The sequence below is a fragment of the Oxyura jamaicensis genome, chromosome 15 (assembly GCF_011077185.1).
Source record: "Oxyura jamaicensis isolate SHBP4307 breed ruddy duck chromosome 15, BPBGC_Ojam_1.0, whole genome shotgun sequence".
Taxonomy (NCBI): domain Eukaryota; kingdom Metazoa; phylum Chordata; class Aves; order Anseriformes; family Anatidae; genus Oxyura; species Oxyura jamaicensis.
Window position 1 is genome coordinate 11,311,511 of NC_048907.1, and position 12,587 is coordinate 11,324,097.

The window sequence follows — 12,587 nt, forward strand, 5'->3', positions numbered from 1 at the left end:
CCATTTCCATTCTGTCTCCATAGTTGCAAGTTGGTTGTTTTTGGGTTGTTTTTTTTTTTTTTTTAAAACCTTCCTCCCCCCAACATCCGCTAAGACCTGCCTCCAAGTTCTTGCATAGTTGAAGTATATATGCCGTACTTAGCTTTCTGAGTGTGAATTTCTGACTGTGACACGAGTATGAGTTGTAACCATGTTAACAAATAACCAGAGTGGTTCTAGAAACCATTTTTATAAAGTCTACCTATGTTAAGAATTTAATATTGGTGTACATTTATATTAACAGAATATTTACAGTTTGTTTTCTGTTTTTTTTTTTTGTTTGTTTAAAACAAGAAGTCAAAAAAAATTCCTCTTAAATTTCTGCATAATATAATAAGGCAAAAAACAAACAGTTTTGTACATTATTATTATTATTAATATTTTAATATATATCTGTAACTTCGGTTCCAAAGTACCAAGGTAAGTGATCAATTGGCCTCAGAAGGGAACCTCACAGTGGATTGTAAAACTACAGTATTTCCATAAATAATACTTTTAAGAAACCCTGGGTATTTTTTCTTAAGGATCTGAGGCCTTTTAAATGCAAATTTAACTAAAGACAAAAGCAAAAATTTCTTTTTTCTTTTTAAGTGAATAAAGAGCACAAAATTAAAAAAAATACAAATCCATTAAAAATGTTTCTCACATTTGGGAAAAAATGTACAAACTTGCTATTTTTAACTCATTTTTTTTTTTTTTTTTTTTAGCACAGAAACAAAAACAAAACCAAAAATCAATACCTATATATTAAATTCCCATTCTCAGCAACCTTCTTGTTGGAAAGTCTGCATCCCCGACCCCATTATTTATGGAAATGTGCTTAACTTCTACAAATTTTACATAAAAAAAAAAAAGTTTACAGCAGTGCATTTTGTAAAAGGTTTGTTTTTTGTTTTTCATTTTTTTGTGTTTTTTTTGTTTTTTCTGTTTGTTTTGTTGTTGTTGTTGTTTGTTTTATATACAGGCGAGTTTAAAATTCAATGTTGGGGACTATCGTGCCTCTACTTCTTTGGGGTTCCTAGAGGGGGAGTAGTCCCTGGACTCTGAGTTTGTGAGTGGAGTAGTCCTGCGTGGGGAGGCAGGTCTGGTGCTGCTCGCTGGTACAAGAGGCGGTGGGGCGCTCAGCGCTGCAGTTGGTGGGTTCCTATTTAAAATCCCATTGTGCATGGCAGTGGATGGACTCAGTCTGGGGTAATGCATCCCGCTTAAATGAGGCATGAAGGATGGCACGTGTGCCAGGTGACTTTCGATAGGGGACGAGTGCAAGTGGTGCATTCTGGCACGCTCAAGTTCTTCCCGTAAGTGCAAGCGCTCTCGTTCCTCCACTTGCCGCAACCGCTCCTGCTCTCGGCGGGCTTCAAGAAGGTTTTCATGGTTGTAGTCATGTGGCTCCCTGTCTCTGTAAGAACGCTCATGGTCGTAAAATCCAGAGGTGGTAGGGAACCTATGGATGGGATCCGTCCGGAGCTGGAAGTCCATTCGACGGTGCAGGTCTAGGCTCCGGTAGGCATCTCGCAATGGGTCCCTCATCGGGTCCCAAGAAAATCCAGGATGTGGCAGCCTCTCTCTTCCTGACAAAGGATTCATGCCTATGAGCGGGGTCATCATTCTGCTGCGGTCCAGGACATTCATGTTGTTCATCTGGTGCACACTGCCCATGGAGATAGGCATTGAGGCAGCCATTGAGGGAGGCAACGACAATCCATGCAAAGTAGGTGGTGGTGGATGCTCCACTGATCGGGAGTGTTGCGAAGGCTCAGACCCTACCACCAGCACATCACTGTCTTCTTTCCTCTCCTCTTTGACTTTGATGTCATTCTTAATCTTCTGGAGGTCACTGGGAAGCTCTGTCTTTCTCTCCATGTCCTTGCTCATTAGATTGGTTAGCTTCAAGCTCTCACTTAGTGCAGGTTTGCTGTATGGGGATACAGACTGGATTACTGGCTTTGTGTTGTCCTCAGAGGGTCTCTTATCATGGCTTGGAGTTTCCTTCACTGGGGAACGGCTCTCTTTAATCTTGTGTTCTGCTATGGGTGGCTCTCTCAGCCGGTCAGGGTGCTCTCGTTCGGGTTCTTTGGACCTTTCCCTTTCACCGAGGCTAACCTGCCTGATAGGATCACTGGAGGTTTGGCTGTTGCTGCGGATGAGATTGCTTATCTGATGTGTCACTGGAGCTGATGCCGGTGAGGATCTGTTTGAATGTCTGTTTTTATCCATGAGGTCTCTGTAAAAAGAATGCAGACACATCCTTGGGTTTGTGTGAACAAACATACTTGTGATGCTGGACGTGCATAGTGGTGTCTAGTTGCATAATTTGAGGTTGCTCAGAAAATAATTTGAAAAGGTCTGCTATAGCTATAGCCATGGTATGCACTAAATGATATGAACTACCTGCCTTTAGGTTCTATTTAAAAAAAAAAGAGAAGTAAGAGAAGTATCTACAAATTTGGGGACTAAATTGGGGATGCATTTGAAAGAGCAGCACATTTCACCTTAAGAGAAAGGCCAGTTCACTAAGGAATGTCGGAAATAAGTCTAGACAGCTTATTCTTTTAATAAAGGTGATTACTGCATGCATACATACACATCTTGCTGCCAGACAATGATTTTCTTGGCTATAACACTTTTAACTTCCAGAACTGAACTGTTCTGGAAGCCTACAGAAATGTATGAAGGTCCTTCATGAAACAGCCTCATCAACTGGAAGCAGCTGTAGCATGATGGATATTTTTCTATGGGGCTGCAGTAAAGTTTGTGTCGCCGTCAGTTTTGGCAGTTAAGCTAGGTGCTTAAGCAAAAAGTTCCTGCACAGGCTGAGAATATGAATGACTGGCCTTTGTTAGGAGAGGGCCTGCTATGAGGAACAAGGGGTTGGATGAGAATGTCCATTGCTTAGAAGAAGGCATGAGAATGGGCTTTATGTTTCCAACTGCACCTCTCTCTGTGATCAAGACCATTAGTTGCACTTGCTCCCATGTCTTTAAGTGAATAAATAATGCTCAGCTTTTAGAAGCACTCTGCCCTGCATAAACGCTTTAAACACGAAGTATGATGGTGGGATCAAGAGAACGGCATTATGCAGCTGAGGAGCTCACTGATGCCTACTTTTAATGCTGGGTTTGCATCTTAGCCGTAAGAATCATGCTGCTATAAACTGGAGGTGTTTTGGGTAATTCTGTGGGTATTTATCCCTTATGGTTACATTTGCTACCCCAGATTTCTCTCCCTGTTGTGGTCCTAATGGTTGGTCAAGGATGTAGCTTATTAAAACCATGTCTAAACAAGGATGCTGGGGATAGCTTTGGCTGAATTAATAGATATATAATAGAGACGTTAACCCCTGAATGAACACTCTTGAAAGTGAAGTAACCTTGGTTTGGAAATGATTTATGCTGAAGCCAACAAGGGAGCTTCCTATCTGAATGACTATCCATACAAGTGTGTCAGACAGTTTAACATTTAAAGCAAGATGATTTTCAGCCTATTGCTTCTATATAATCTTGTTCACAGGCACTGCCTGAAGAGCTCATTAAAAGCACTCCAGGCAAACTACAAAACCCTGATCCACAGTGAAATGCACACATCTAAGGCTTGCAGGCTGTTATTACCTACAAAGAAGTAGCCTGTTGGAGACAACCGGGGTCTGAAATATAAAGAGCTTTACAGCTCGAAAATCGTATAGCTGGAAGCTAATGAAGTATCTATAGCTCAGGTGATATAGTCCTGTCATCATTAATAAGGGCTTGCCTACAGTACAATTTTTTAAAATCAGATTTGCTAATGGATTCACGCACACTGCTCCAGATACAGGCATTTGCATTTTTACCTTGTTACCTTGTTAATGTCCAGCTAACATTTGAATTCATCAGCATATTTGTAATGGGAGCTATGACTATCTACAAAGCACCCATCACAATACCACCTCCAAGAATTCAGAATATATGGCATTCCTAGAGGACACTGCTAAAAACAGCTATGTGCACCCTGAAAACACAGTGACGCTCATTTTCTCAACCTGGTGTTTTTTTTAAACCTGATAGTGGAGAAGTAAAGACTAGACTACTGTATCTCCACAGAGGACAAATCCTAAAAGGCAGAGGTTTCTTTTTGTGTCACTAGTACTTGAGCTTATCTCGGGGACAGAGCTATCAGATGTTTCAAAGACAAGCAGTGTTTTGCTCTGAAGGTGATTTTAAGATGGGAATTGATGGTAAAGGAAAAAATAAGAAAAAACAGAGGAAAAAGAGACTAGAATCAAAAGCACACGTGGCTCACCTCTCTTTGTCTCTGTCGTCTTTACTCAGAGAAAGATCCCTCTTCTCAGGCTCTCGGTCCCGCTCTCTGTCTCTGTCGTGGTTTGTCACCGAGGAGCTTCGCTCAGAATCGGTCGGCTTGGGCCACTGTGGAGGTGTTGGGAAGGACGGCGGGGTCCGATGGAGTCTATTCCATGGCTCATGGGGATTATTGAAATTCTGCAGGTTTGGGCCATCTTTGTGAGTAAAAATGTTGTTGTGAGCTAGAATAATGGCAGGGGAGGAGGAACAGTTAAAAATAATTAAAACCAAGTAATTACATATGCATTTTGCACAACGCTAATTAATCCAGAGCTGTCCTTTCAAGACTTTTTTAATGTGGAGCTCATGGTGAGGGGGCGCTACTAGCAGGTGGTCAGAGATACCTCCGGCACTGGGTGGAAGATCCACCAGCTCTTTTAAGGCTATTTGCGGAAGAAGCTTTCATTATACATCTGAATAACTCAGAAGTGACAGAAAACGCCCAGCTTCTTTTCTCCCCCCACCCCAGCAAGGGTTCCAGCACAAAAGCAATATTCTTCCTCAGCTCCCTCACTGGCAGAAACTTTAATTTGTGGGTAGTTACAAGCAATCAGCTGCCTGCAGCTGAGGATTCAGGGATTTTTTTTGTTTTGTTAAAGAAACCAGACTACTTGGTGGTACGTATGTATGTGTATAAAAATAGAGCTTGGCTGTAGGCTTTTTAGAACAGTCACTTGATTTTCCTCCATCAATCTTCAACTGATTCCTGTTGCACCATGAGATGCAAAAGCATGCTCTTATGTGTGGCTCTCAAGCATGTCTTGCCTACAGGTAACATGTTTTTGAAGTAAAAGCATTTTATACAGGTAATTTAAACTCCAGACAATGGTTACAGAGAAAGTCTACATGCTGAATTAGGAGAAGTATCAATAGCTGTTCCACCGTGCGTCTTCACTGTTGAAGGGTGTTACTTCAGATGCCCATGGGGTACCAGAGCTCAGCGGGGTCAGGCAGCTCCAGCACCTCTAAGAACACACAAGGCAACATCCTTCGGCAGTGAGGAGACACAGAGCACAGCTATTGATGTCTGTGACATGCAGAAAAGCTCCCACCGCAGAGACCTGGAAATCTTAGGTGCAGTGTTTTCAGATAGGAGAATGGAGGTTAGGAAATAAACTTCTTTAAAAACTACCACCAGCTGCTGTAAATATTAGCATGTGGCTTTTCTGGAAGGGATGTTTGTCTGCAGTAACCCAGCCAGTACTTACTCAGAGCATGACTGCCTAATCCTCCAAAGGCATTGCTGCCTAAGTTCCCAAGGCCGCTGAAGGTGCTTGACCTGCTAAATGGATCTGGAAAGGCAAACAGGGATTTAGCAGGCATTTAGCCAAGAATGTTGGAGAATGAAATGCACCCCTCCCCTTCTTAACGGTCTGAATCCAAGTAGGATTAGGCCAGACTTTAAGCTGATCCTTCTCATTGCAAGGTTCTTTGCACAGAAAATTCCCAGCATGTTAAAATGGAGAAGGGATTCAGTGCTCACACTGCAAACAGGTGCTGTAATAAACTTTTGTATGCTAGTCAGAGGGGAGCTAGAAATTAAGTTTGAATAGCTGAAATTAGGGTGGCTGCTGCTAAGCCGAAACTCTCCTTCCTTATCGGCTGTAATAGCAGCAGCATTGCAATTGCCTTGAAAGAAGAGTATCAGCAGCTCCTGCGTCAGCATATTGAGGGGATGCATTGTTTCACTGTTTCTATGTACAACCTTCTACCCTCTTGTAATGGTGCACAGAGACAGTCCTAAACTAACTGCTATGGACATCCATCCATAGAGCAACTAAGCATGTGGGTCTGTTTGTGCCAAAATCCTCTCCCATAATATCTTCCTTGATCACAGTGGTGGAAATGATAGCTTAGCCTTAGCCTTACTGGCACTTGTCTTTGTGAAAAGTCCTGCCTGTTTTTTCACTGGAGGCACCCATCATCAAAAGAGGTCGGAGTGCCCAACTCGGGTTTCTACACTCCAAAGATAGCTATGGGCTAAAATGTGCAAAGACACCTGTTTTTCTCCTACTGGTCACCCCTAAACAACTCCTGTCCACTGACTATTTTGGCTGTCTTTTTAAAGTCTTTAACTTGCCATGTTACAGGAGGTGAGGTGCTCCCCATATTCTTATATTTAAAATATCAAGGCAAACAGCACAAATAGCTTTGATTTTTACACAAACAACTATTCACTTATTTACTGATTTTGAAATAGCTGTTCTTGTCCCTCCCCTTTGGTATTTAGTAGTTGAGTGACTGTAGAGATACAGTGAATTTTGACAGAATGTTCAGGAGTTGATGTAAATCTAGGTATTTGCAACAGGAAGAAGTCTACTGGGTCATGTGGGATGCTGCATGTACTGATTGAATGAGTGTTACTAAAACATTAACCAACAGAACTTGAACTTTAATTGGCAATGAGCTTCTTGTGAGCTTTTAAAATGAGGAAACTTGAGAAAATCAGGCTCTACGAACTGCCAATTAGGAAACTGAAAGACTGGAAAAATGTGCAGAACAGCTATTTGCCAGGAACCGTTCACTGAACTTTAATATAGAACCTAGCCAAGAACTTTCACAGCTAAGAAAGGGCATGGGAGGAGCCCATTTTAAGCTGTGACTTGTTTGAGGTACCTTTGAAATAAAATTTATCCTGTTTCCCTGGGCACATTCAGCAGCACAGAAGGGCTCTACAGGTCAGGTTTCAGCTTGTGTGCCGTGCAATGCCCAGCTCTGTCAAAGGGGAGAGTCTGCTAATCCTGCTCCTCTCCTTTGGAGGAGATCACAGGGGGTGTGCTGGGAAGCTGGTGTGGGTGGGACAACTTCTGAGAGAGCTTCTCATCCCTGAGAAAGTTTAATCCTCTCCCTCTGATACTGCCACTGTGCCTCAGGCAGGACCGTGCTGAGAGCCAGGACTGGGTCAGACGTATAAAGGTGAAGGCAGGGCTTACTTACACTTACCTGCCAAGTGGTTAGTAGGCAGGAAACTGCTGTGATGAGGTGAAGGACCAAAGGGCGTGGTGGCTGGATGTGTCGCACCTGGGAAACAAGATCCTTTTTTAGTTCAGTAGCAAGTGACAGAGGTCCTGGCCATCAAACTCAAGAACCAGATGCAAAGGTGCAGGTCAGATTTAAACAGCATGGGTGGGACAGGGCGGACCCCAAATGGCTATGGGCAGGATTTCTCTCAGTGCTCTTTGAAGGAGCCTGTCAGCACTAGGAGGCAGGAGGAGACCTTTCACTGAGTGTTGCTGCTCACCTGCAATAACGGGGCAGTGAATCTCTTTGTCTGGCATTTTCAGTCATTACTCTGTGTTTACACTAAACAGGGTCAGTCCAGGTTACGCACCCAGACAGAAGGTGCTCGGAAGTGACTGATTAGAGTCTACGTGAAACACCAGTTAATGACAGCAACGCAGGGAACATCAATCATGCCTCTCCCACGAGAGCCCCATCTTTGCTCTCACATCTGTCTCTGCATCCACAGCCCTCCCCTGCGATATTTTTTCCCTTTCCTGAACACTGCCTACTGCCATGGTGCCATGCTGCCCCAGGGGAAAGGAACACCGCTGCTTAGTACACTGCTTTACATCTGGTTGAGGTAAGGTGAAAGAATGGGCTGAAAATATTCTGGTTTGTCCTGCACTTCAAGGTGGACTAAGTCCATACTCAGGTGGCCTTCATAAAGGAAAACTAGAGCAGAAAATGAAAGACTTGCTTCTTTTGCAGGGGGACACACACCAAACTGCAACTGCAACTTGTGAAAAGCACTGGTGTCACCTGGCATGGGGATACGTGGGTTTTGGAGGAAGATCAATTCCCACATATCTTGCAAATGACAGTGTGTTTGGAGAATCTCCTGGGCCTGGCTTTAGCCCCCTAAGATCAGTACAGATTATTTTCAGGATGCACCTGCAATCTAGTTTTTAATATTTTTGTTTCAGACGTATGCACCAAAATGTTTCTGTGGCTCCAGCATTACACTAAGTCCAGCTGTCTGCAAATGTTTAGGCTGTGAACATCCTTTCAGTGCCTTCTCTGTGCCAGGACTTCCCATACTACAGCCAAAGCTGAATTATCAACTACAGTAACTTTCAGATCCTGTCTGGATGCAACACAACTTCTGCCTCCCTTGCAGAAAACAAATCTGCCATACCTGTGCATTAACTCTCATTTTGTTAGAAACTAGTAATTCCAATCAATGACAGAAGCAGCACTTTCCTGAGGACAGGCTACATCACGTGCAAAACAGACCAACACCTAAATAAAGTTTTTTAGTGCTCTTCTCTTGTATTCTGTTGGTAAAAAGGAGAGAGCAAGAGGCTGACTCTTGCAAACGTCATCAGTCACACCGGGCATGAACACGGGCTGTTCACTAACAGCTGGCTTACCCAGTCACTGCTTTCTGAAGTGGTAACTTTCTATTATAGAAAAAAGGATTATGATCCTTCTCCTCTTGGTGCTCAAGCTCTCCCGTCCCCTTCATCACGAAGTTTTCTGCCTCGTCTGTTGTCCATGTGAATGATTTCCACTGGTGACAGACCTGCTCTGGCAAGTTCCTGCCCCTCATCTCTAAATCAAAGGTTCTACCATATATAATTGGTGCTGATAACACTATAGGAGGTCACAGCAAAAGTGGAGGGAAACAGAGGAAAGAAATCAATGTACATAGGGGAAAATGTCCTGAACAAAGCCTGAACAGGGTTTTATGGAGGTGTTGGTCAGTCCAGTACCTGGTTTTACTTGGCGACAGAGTCCAGTAACAGGCAGTCATTGTGAAACGCACTCATGTTCTGAACATGAGCAGACTATAAAGCCTGAGAGGGAGACAGCGCTGCACATCCCTCACCAGCCTGGGCACCATGAACCTAAGCAGCCAGAAAATGAGCTGAGGAAACTTAAGAGAGACCATGGCAATGAGACCTGAAGTTATCTATAAACATTCTGACTGCTCCAATGCCTCAAGATGGATGGAGACTGTCATCTTTCTAATCCTTTAAGATTTCAGAAGGTGTATAATGGATGGGAGATTTCTTCAAAGGAGACGGCTTACAAACTCAACTACATGGGCTGATAATAAAAAATCCTCCGGAGGAAGCCAGGAGCAGCACTGCAGGCTGTCAGGTAGTTATTAAATATAGCATCTGCCAGGCAGCCGAACATCCGTCCTGAAGACAGGTGGCCCTAAGATAACTTATGTCTCCCACAGTAACTAGGCAATGCAGCAGAACCCATGATTCACATCAACGACATGCTTGTTCGATAAGGTGAAAAGAATGCCTCAGATATTGCAGAGCAAAAGATTTATTCATCTATATATTACTGCTGCAATGTTTGTTCACTTTGATAGCACTCTTTACCTAGATTTACCATGTAATGGCTCTTGTGATTAATACACTCATGGGCAAGTTGCTGTAAGGTTGTTTCTCTCCAGCAAGAGTTTTTTATTAATTTATCTTCTTTAATGTATTTATTCCATACTATTTCCCTCCTGCTTTTATGAATGGAGAAGCAAGCCATGCTTGCATCTTTGTAAGAAGAAAAGCTCAAGACACCAATTAGACTGGTGCTTTGATTCAACAGACTGTTTTTGCCTGTTAGCGTACACTTTGTCCAGCATAGTCTTGAGTAATAAAACCATCCATGAAGCAAGAATCTTGTAATGACAAGACAGGACAGACTAAAGACAGTGTTAAGGAAACAGCTGCTATAGGAAAACAGGCAGAGGTCTGTAAATCAGCTGTGCTTATGCTTCCAGCAGACGCAATATATATCTTGGCCCTGTGCTACCCAAGTACCAAAGACCAAAAGACCAAAATTCAGGGAAGCATTCATACAGCTAGTATCAGCAATGATTGTATGTGGTGGAAACTTGCACGTGATGTTTAAGATTTTCCATCCACAAATAAGGGCTGAAAGACTGAACCACTACTGGAGTTCCTGAAGACCGTCTGACATCCGCATTCAAAAGGCATTTCCCACTGCGGTTTCAGCTTGATTCAACTCTGCTGCTTTTATGTCATGCTTGGGACAAAACTTGTAACTCTTCTAATCTCATTCACTTCAACAATAATGATGCAATACTGCCTCATAAAAGCAGAGTTAGGATAGGAAGTTGTATTTGTTGTCAGTGAACTACATACCTAAGGGGCTAAGTTGTACCACATGCAGTGATACAGCCCACTTTGAAGGCTGACTTAAGCATCTTAAACAAAACAAGAAAGAAAATCTGTTTAAGTCCAGGTGGGAGTTAGGCCCTTGGAACAGAACAAAAACATCTGGTAGAAGGACATCAACATGAGTAGCACCTGTGACCTCCAAAACCAGAATGTCAGAGTTGCAGTCTCCTGTGGTCAGACATCAAGAACAGCGCATGAAGCTTTCTGAACTTTTGTAATTGGACTCATTGTAATTACTTCTTCAACATATGACACAGCAATTTATCTACATATACTGTAGTTAATTCTTTTCTTTTTAAAATCAATATGCTGTTTTAAGCCTTAGAGACTGCTGCACTTTCTAACATATAAGAGAATTTTACATTTAGAAAACAAATGCTTTACAAATACACCTTCTGTGATATTTTTCAATGTTGCTATCGTAGTTTTCCATTTTACAAAAAAAAATACGTATTCAGAAAATAAACACCACCTGCTGAATGGAGGAGCTAAGAAGAAGAACACAGCAAATACAAAAGCGTGGAAGAAACCAGGGCCATTTCCAATCCTACGCAAGGGAAACACTTTCAAGTGTTTTGTCAAAATTGCTTTTTAAAATCACTCCATAGTCAATTAATCAGGCACATAAGAACCAGCTGCACAGACCTGACTTTAAGAGCCAACTACTGAAATCTCAGAGATGCACAGAGGAACCTGTACTAGAGAACACAGGCTCTGCTCTTAGAGCCCAGCCCACAACTGTCCCCAGTACTTCCACACGCCTCTGAATATTGCTCCCATTAATGAGGCATATATAGCTGTAGAGACACACATTAAATACATTGACTTTTTTTTTTTTTTTTTTTTTTTTTGCAACAAATGATGATCCTCCCTTACCTGTAGTAGAAAACAGAGGCCTGGCAAGGTCCTGTGGATAATGGAAGCCTGGAAACACGCCAGGGGCAGGAGGTCTGCTGAACAGGTCAAGTTTACCACCTATCTCTAGCTTGTGGGGATCCAGCTGCATTTGCTGTCAAATGATACAAAAGCAGTCTCATTATGCATTTCCTTTTTTTTTAAGGGAGAAAAGAGAGGGAGTTCAGGCTCATTCCTGCTTAGCACTGCCAGGGAGAGTTAGTAAGAGTGACAGCAGTGTCTCTGGTCACGTACTGCAGCCGTGCTCTGACAGCATCTATAAGGCCATTTCACTCCACAGCCTCTCAGCTGCCTGCCTCGTCCACATGAATAAGGTCTGAAGTGAGCTCTCAGCCCCTCAGCACACACACTGGAGCATGCAACATGATACACTGAGCACGCTGCACAGCAGGATCAGTCGGCAGTCTCAGCCTAACAAAAAATATTCTGCAGGTGGAAAGCTGCCGACAGAAGCCTTGGGAGCTGGGTGACGGACTCGTCTGTTTTGCTTCTCCAGTTTGGAAAGAGAGAGACGTTCCTAGACTGTCTTTCCTCCAGCCAGCACAGCTCAGCATGAAGGCATGAGGAGAGGGATGAAGAAAACTGACTATGAGATTCCTCCAGAGGCTATTTTTATTCTTCCCCTATAGAAGTGAGCATGGTCAGCCTGAGGAACTGCACCTTAGTCGAAGACATGTATGTCTCTTGACAAATATACAGCTTAAGGATGACGTATTTACTTAACAATAAAAAGGACACACGCAACTTTTAGAGACACTAGTTATGATCTACTCACTTAAAAACTTAATAATGTTCATTAACAGGTCAAAAACCTACAGCAGGAACTATGAAAAAAACACACCACTCTACAGAAGTCGTATTATTTGCTATTCTGCCTGCCACAGGAAGCTTTGAGCCTGTAAAAGCACCCCAGCGTACCTACGTCTTGTTACCTCTGGAGTTTCTAAGCCACTCCCTCTGCTCCCCAATCTTCACGTCAATGCAGAAAGCCCAGGAACCTACTTGCCTGCTCTACACTTGGTAAAACATTCTTCACAGTATAAGTCACTTCATTCTTATTAGGGTAATACTCCATATTCCACAGGAGGTACTAGTACAGAAGGGAAATGACATTAAACATGTATGCTTTGTAAAAAAA

General features: G+C 42.9%; 1 protein-coding gene across 21 annotated transcripts in view; it reads right to left on the reverse strand.

Moving 5' to 3' along the window:
- Positions 1 to 938: 938 nt before the first annotated feature.
- FBRSL1 (fibrosin like 1) overlaps positions 939 to 12,587 on the reverse strand; it is a 514,295-nt gene continuing 502,646 nt past the window's right edge. For 20 of the 21 annotated variants that reach the window (XM_035340845.1, XM_035340841.1, XM_035340842.1 and 17 more), the window contains 5 exons: positions 11,411 to 11,543; positions 7,317 to 7,394; positions 5,582 to 5,665; positions 4,315 to 4,555; positions 939 to 2,263 (listed from right to left, as the gene is read on the reverse strand). In XM_035340845.1, coding sequence (XP_035196736.1) covers positions 1,030 to 2,263; positions 4,315 to 4,555; positions 5,582 to 5,665; positions 7,317 to 7,394; positions 11,411 to 11,543 — 1,770 coding nt within the window. In that variant the 3' untranslated portion in view covers positions 939 to 1,029. The remainder of the gene's footprint in view (positions 2,264 to 4,314; positions 4,556 to 5,581; positions 5,666 to 7,316; positions 7,395 to 11,410; positions 11,544 to 12,587) is intronic. The other variant, XM_035340834.1, reaches the window with a different exon arrangement.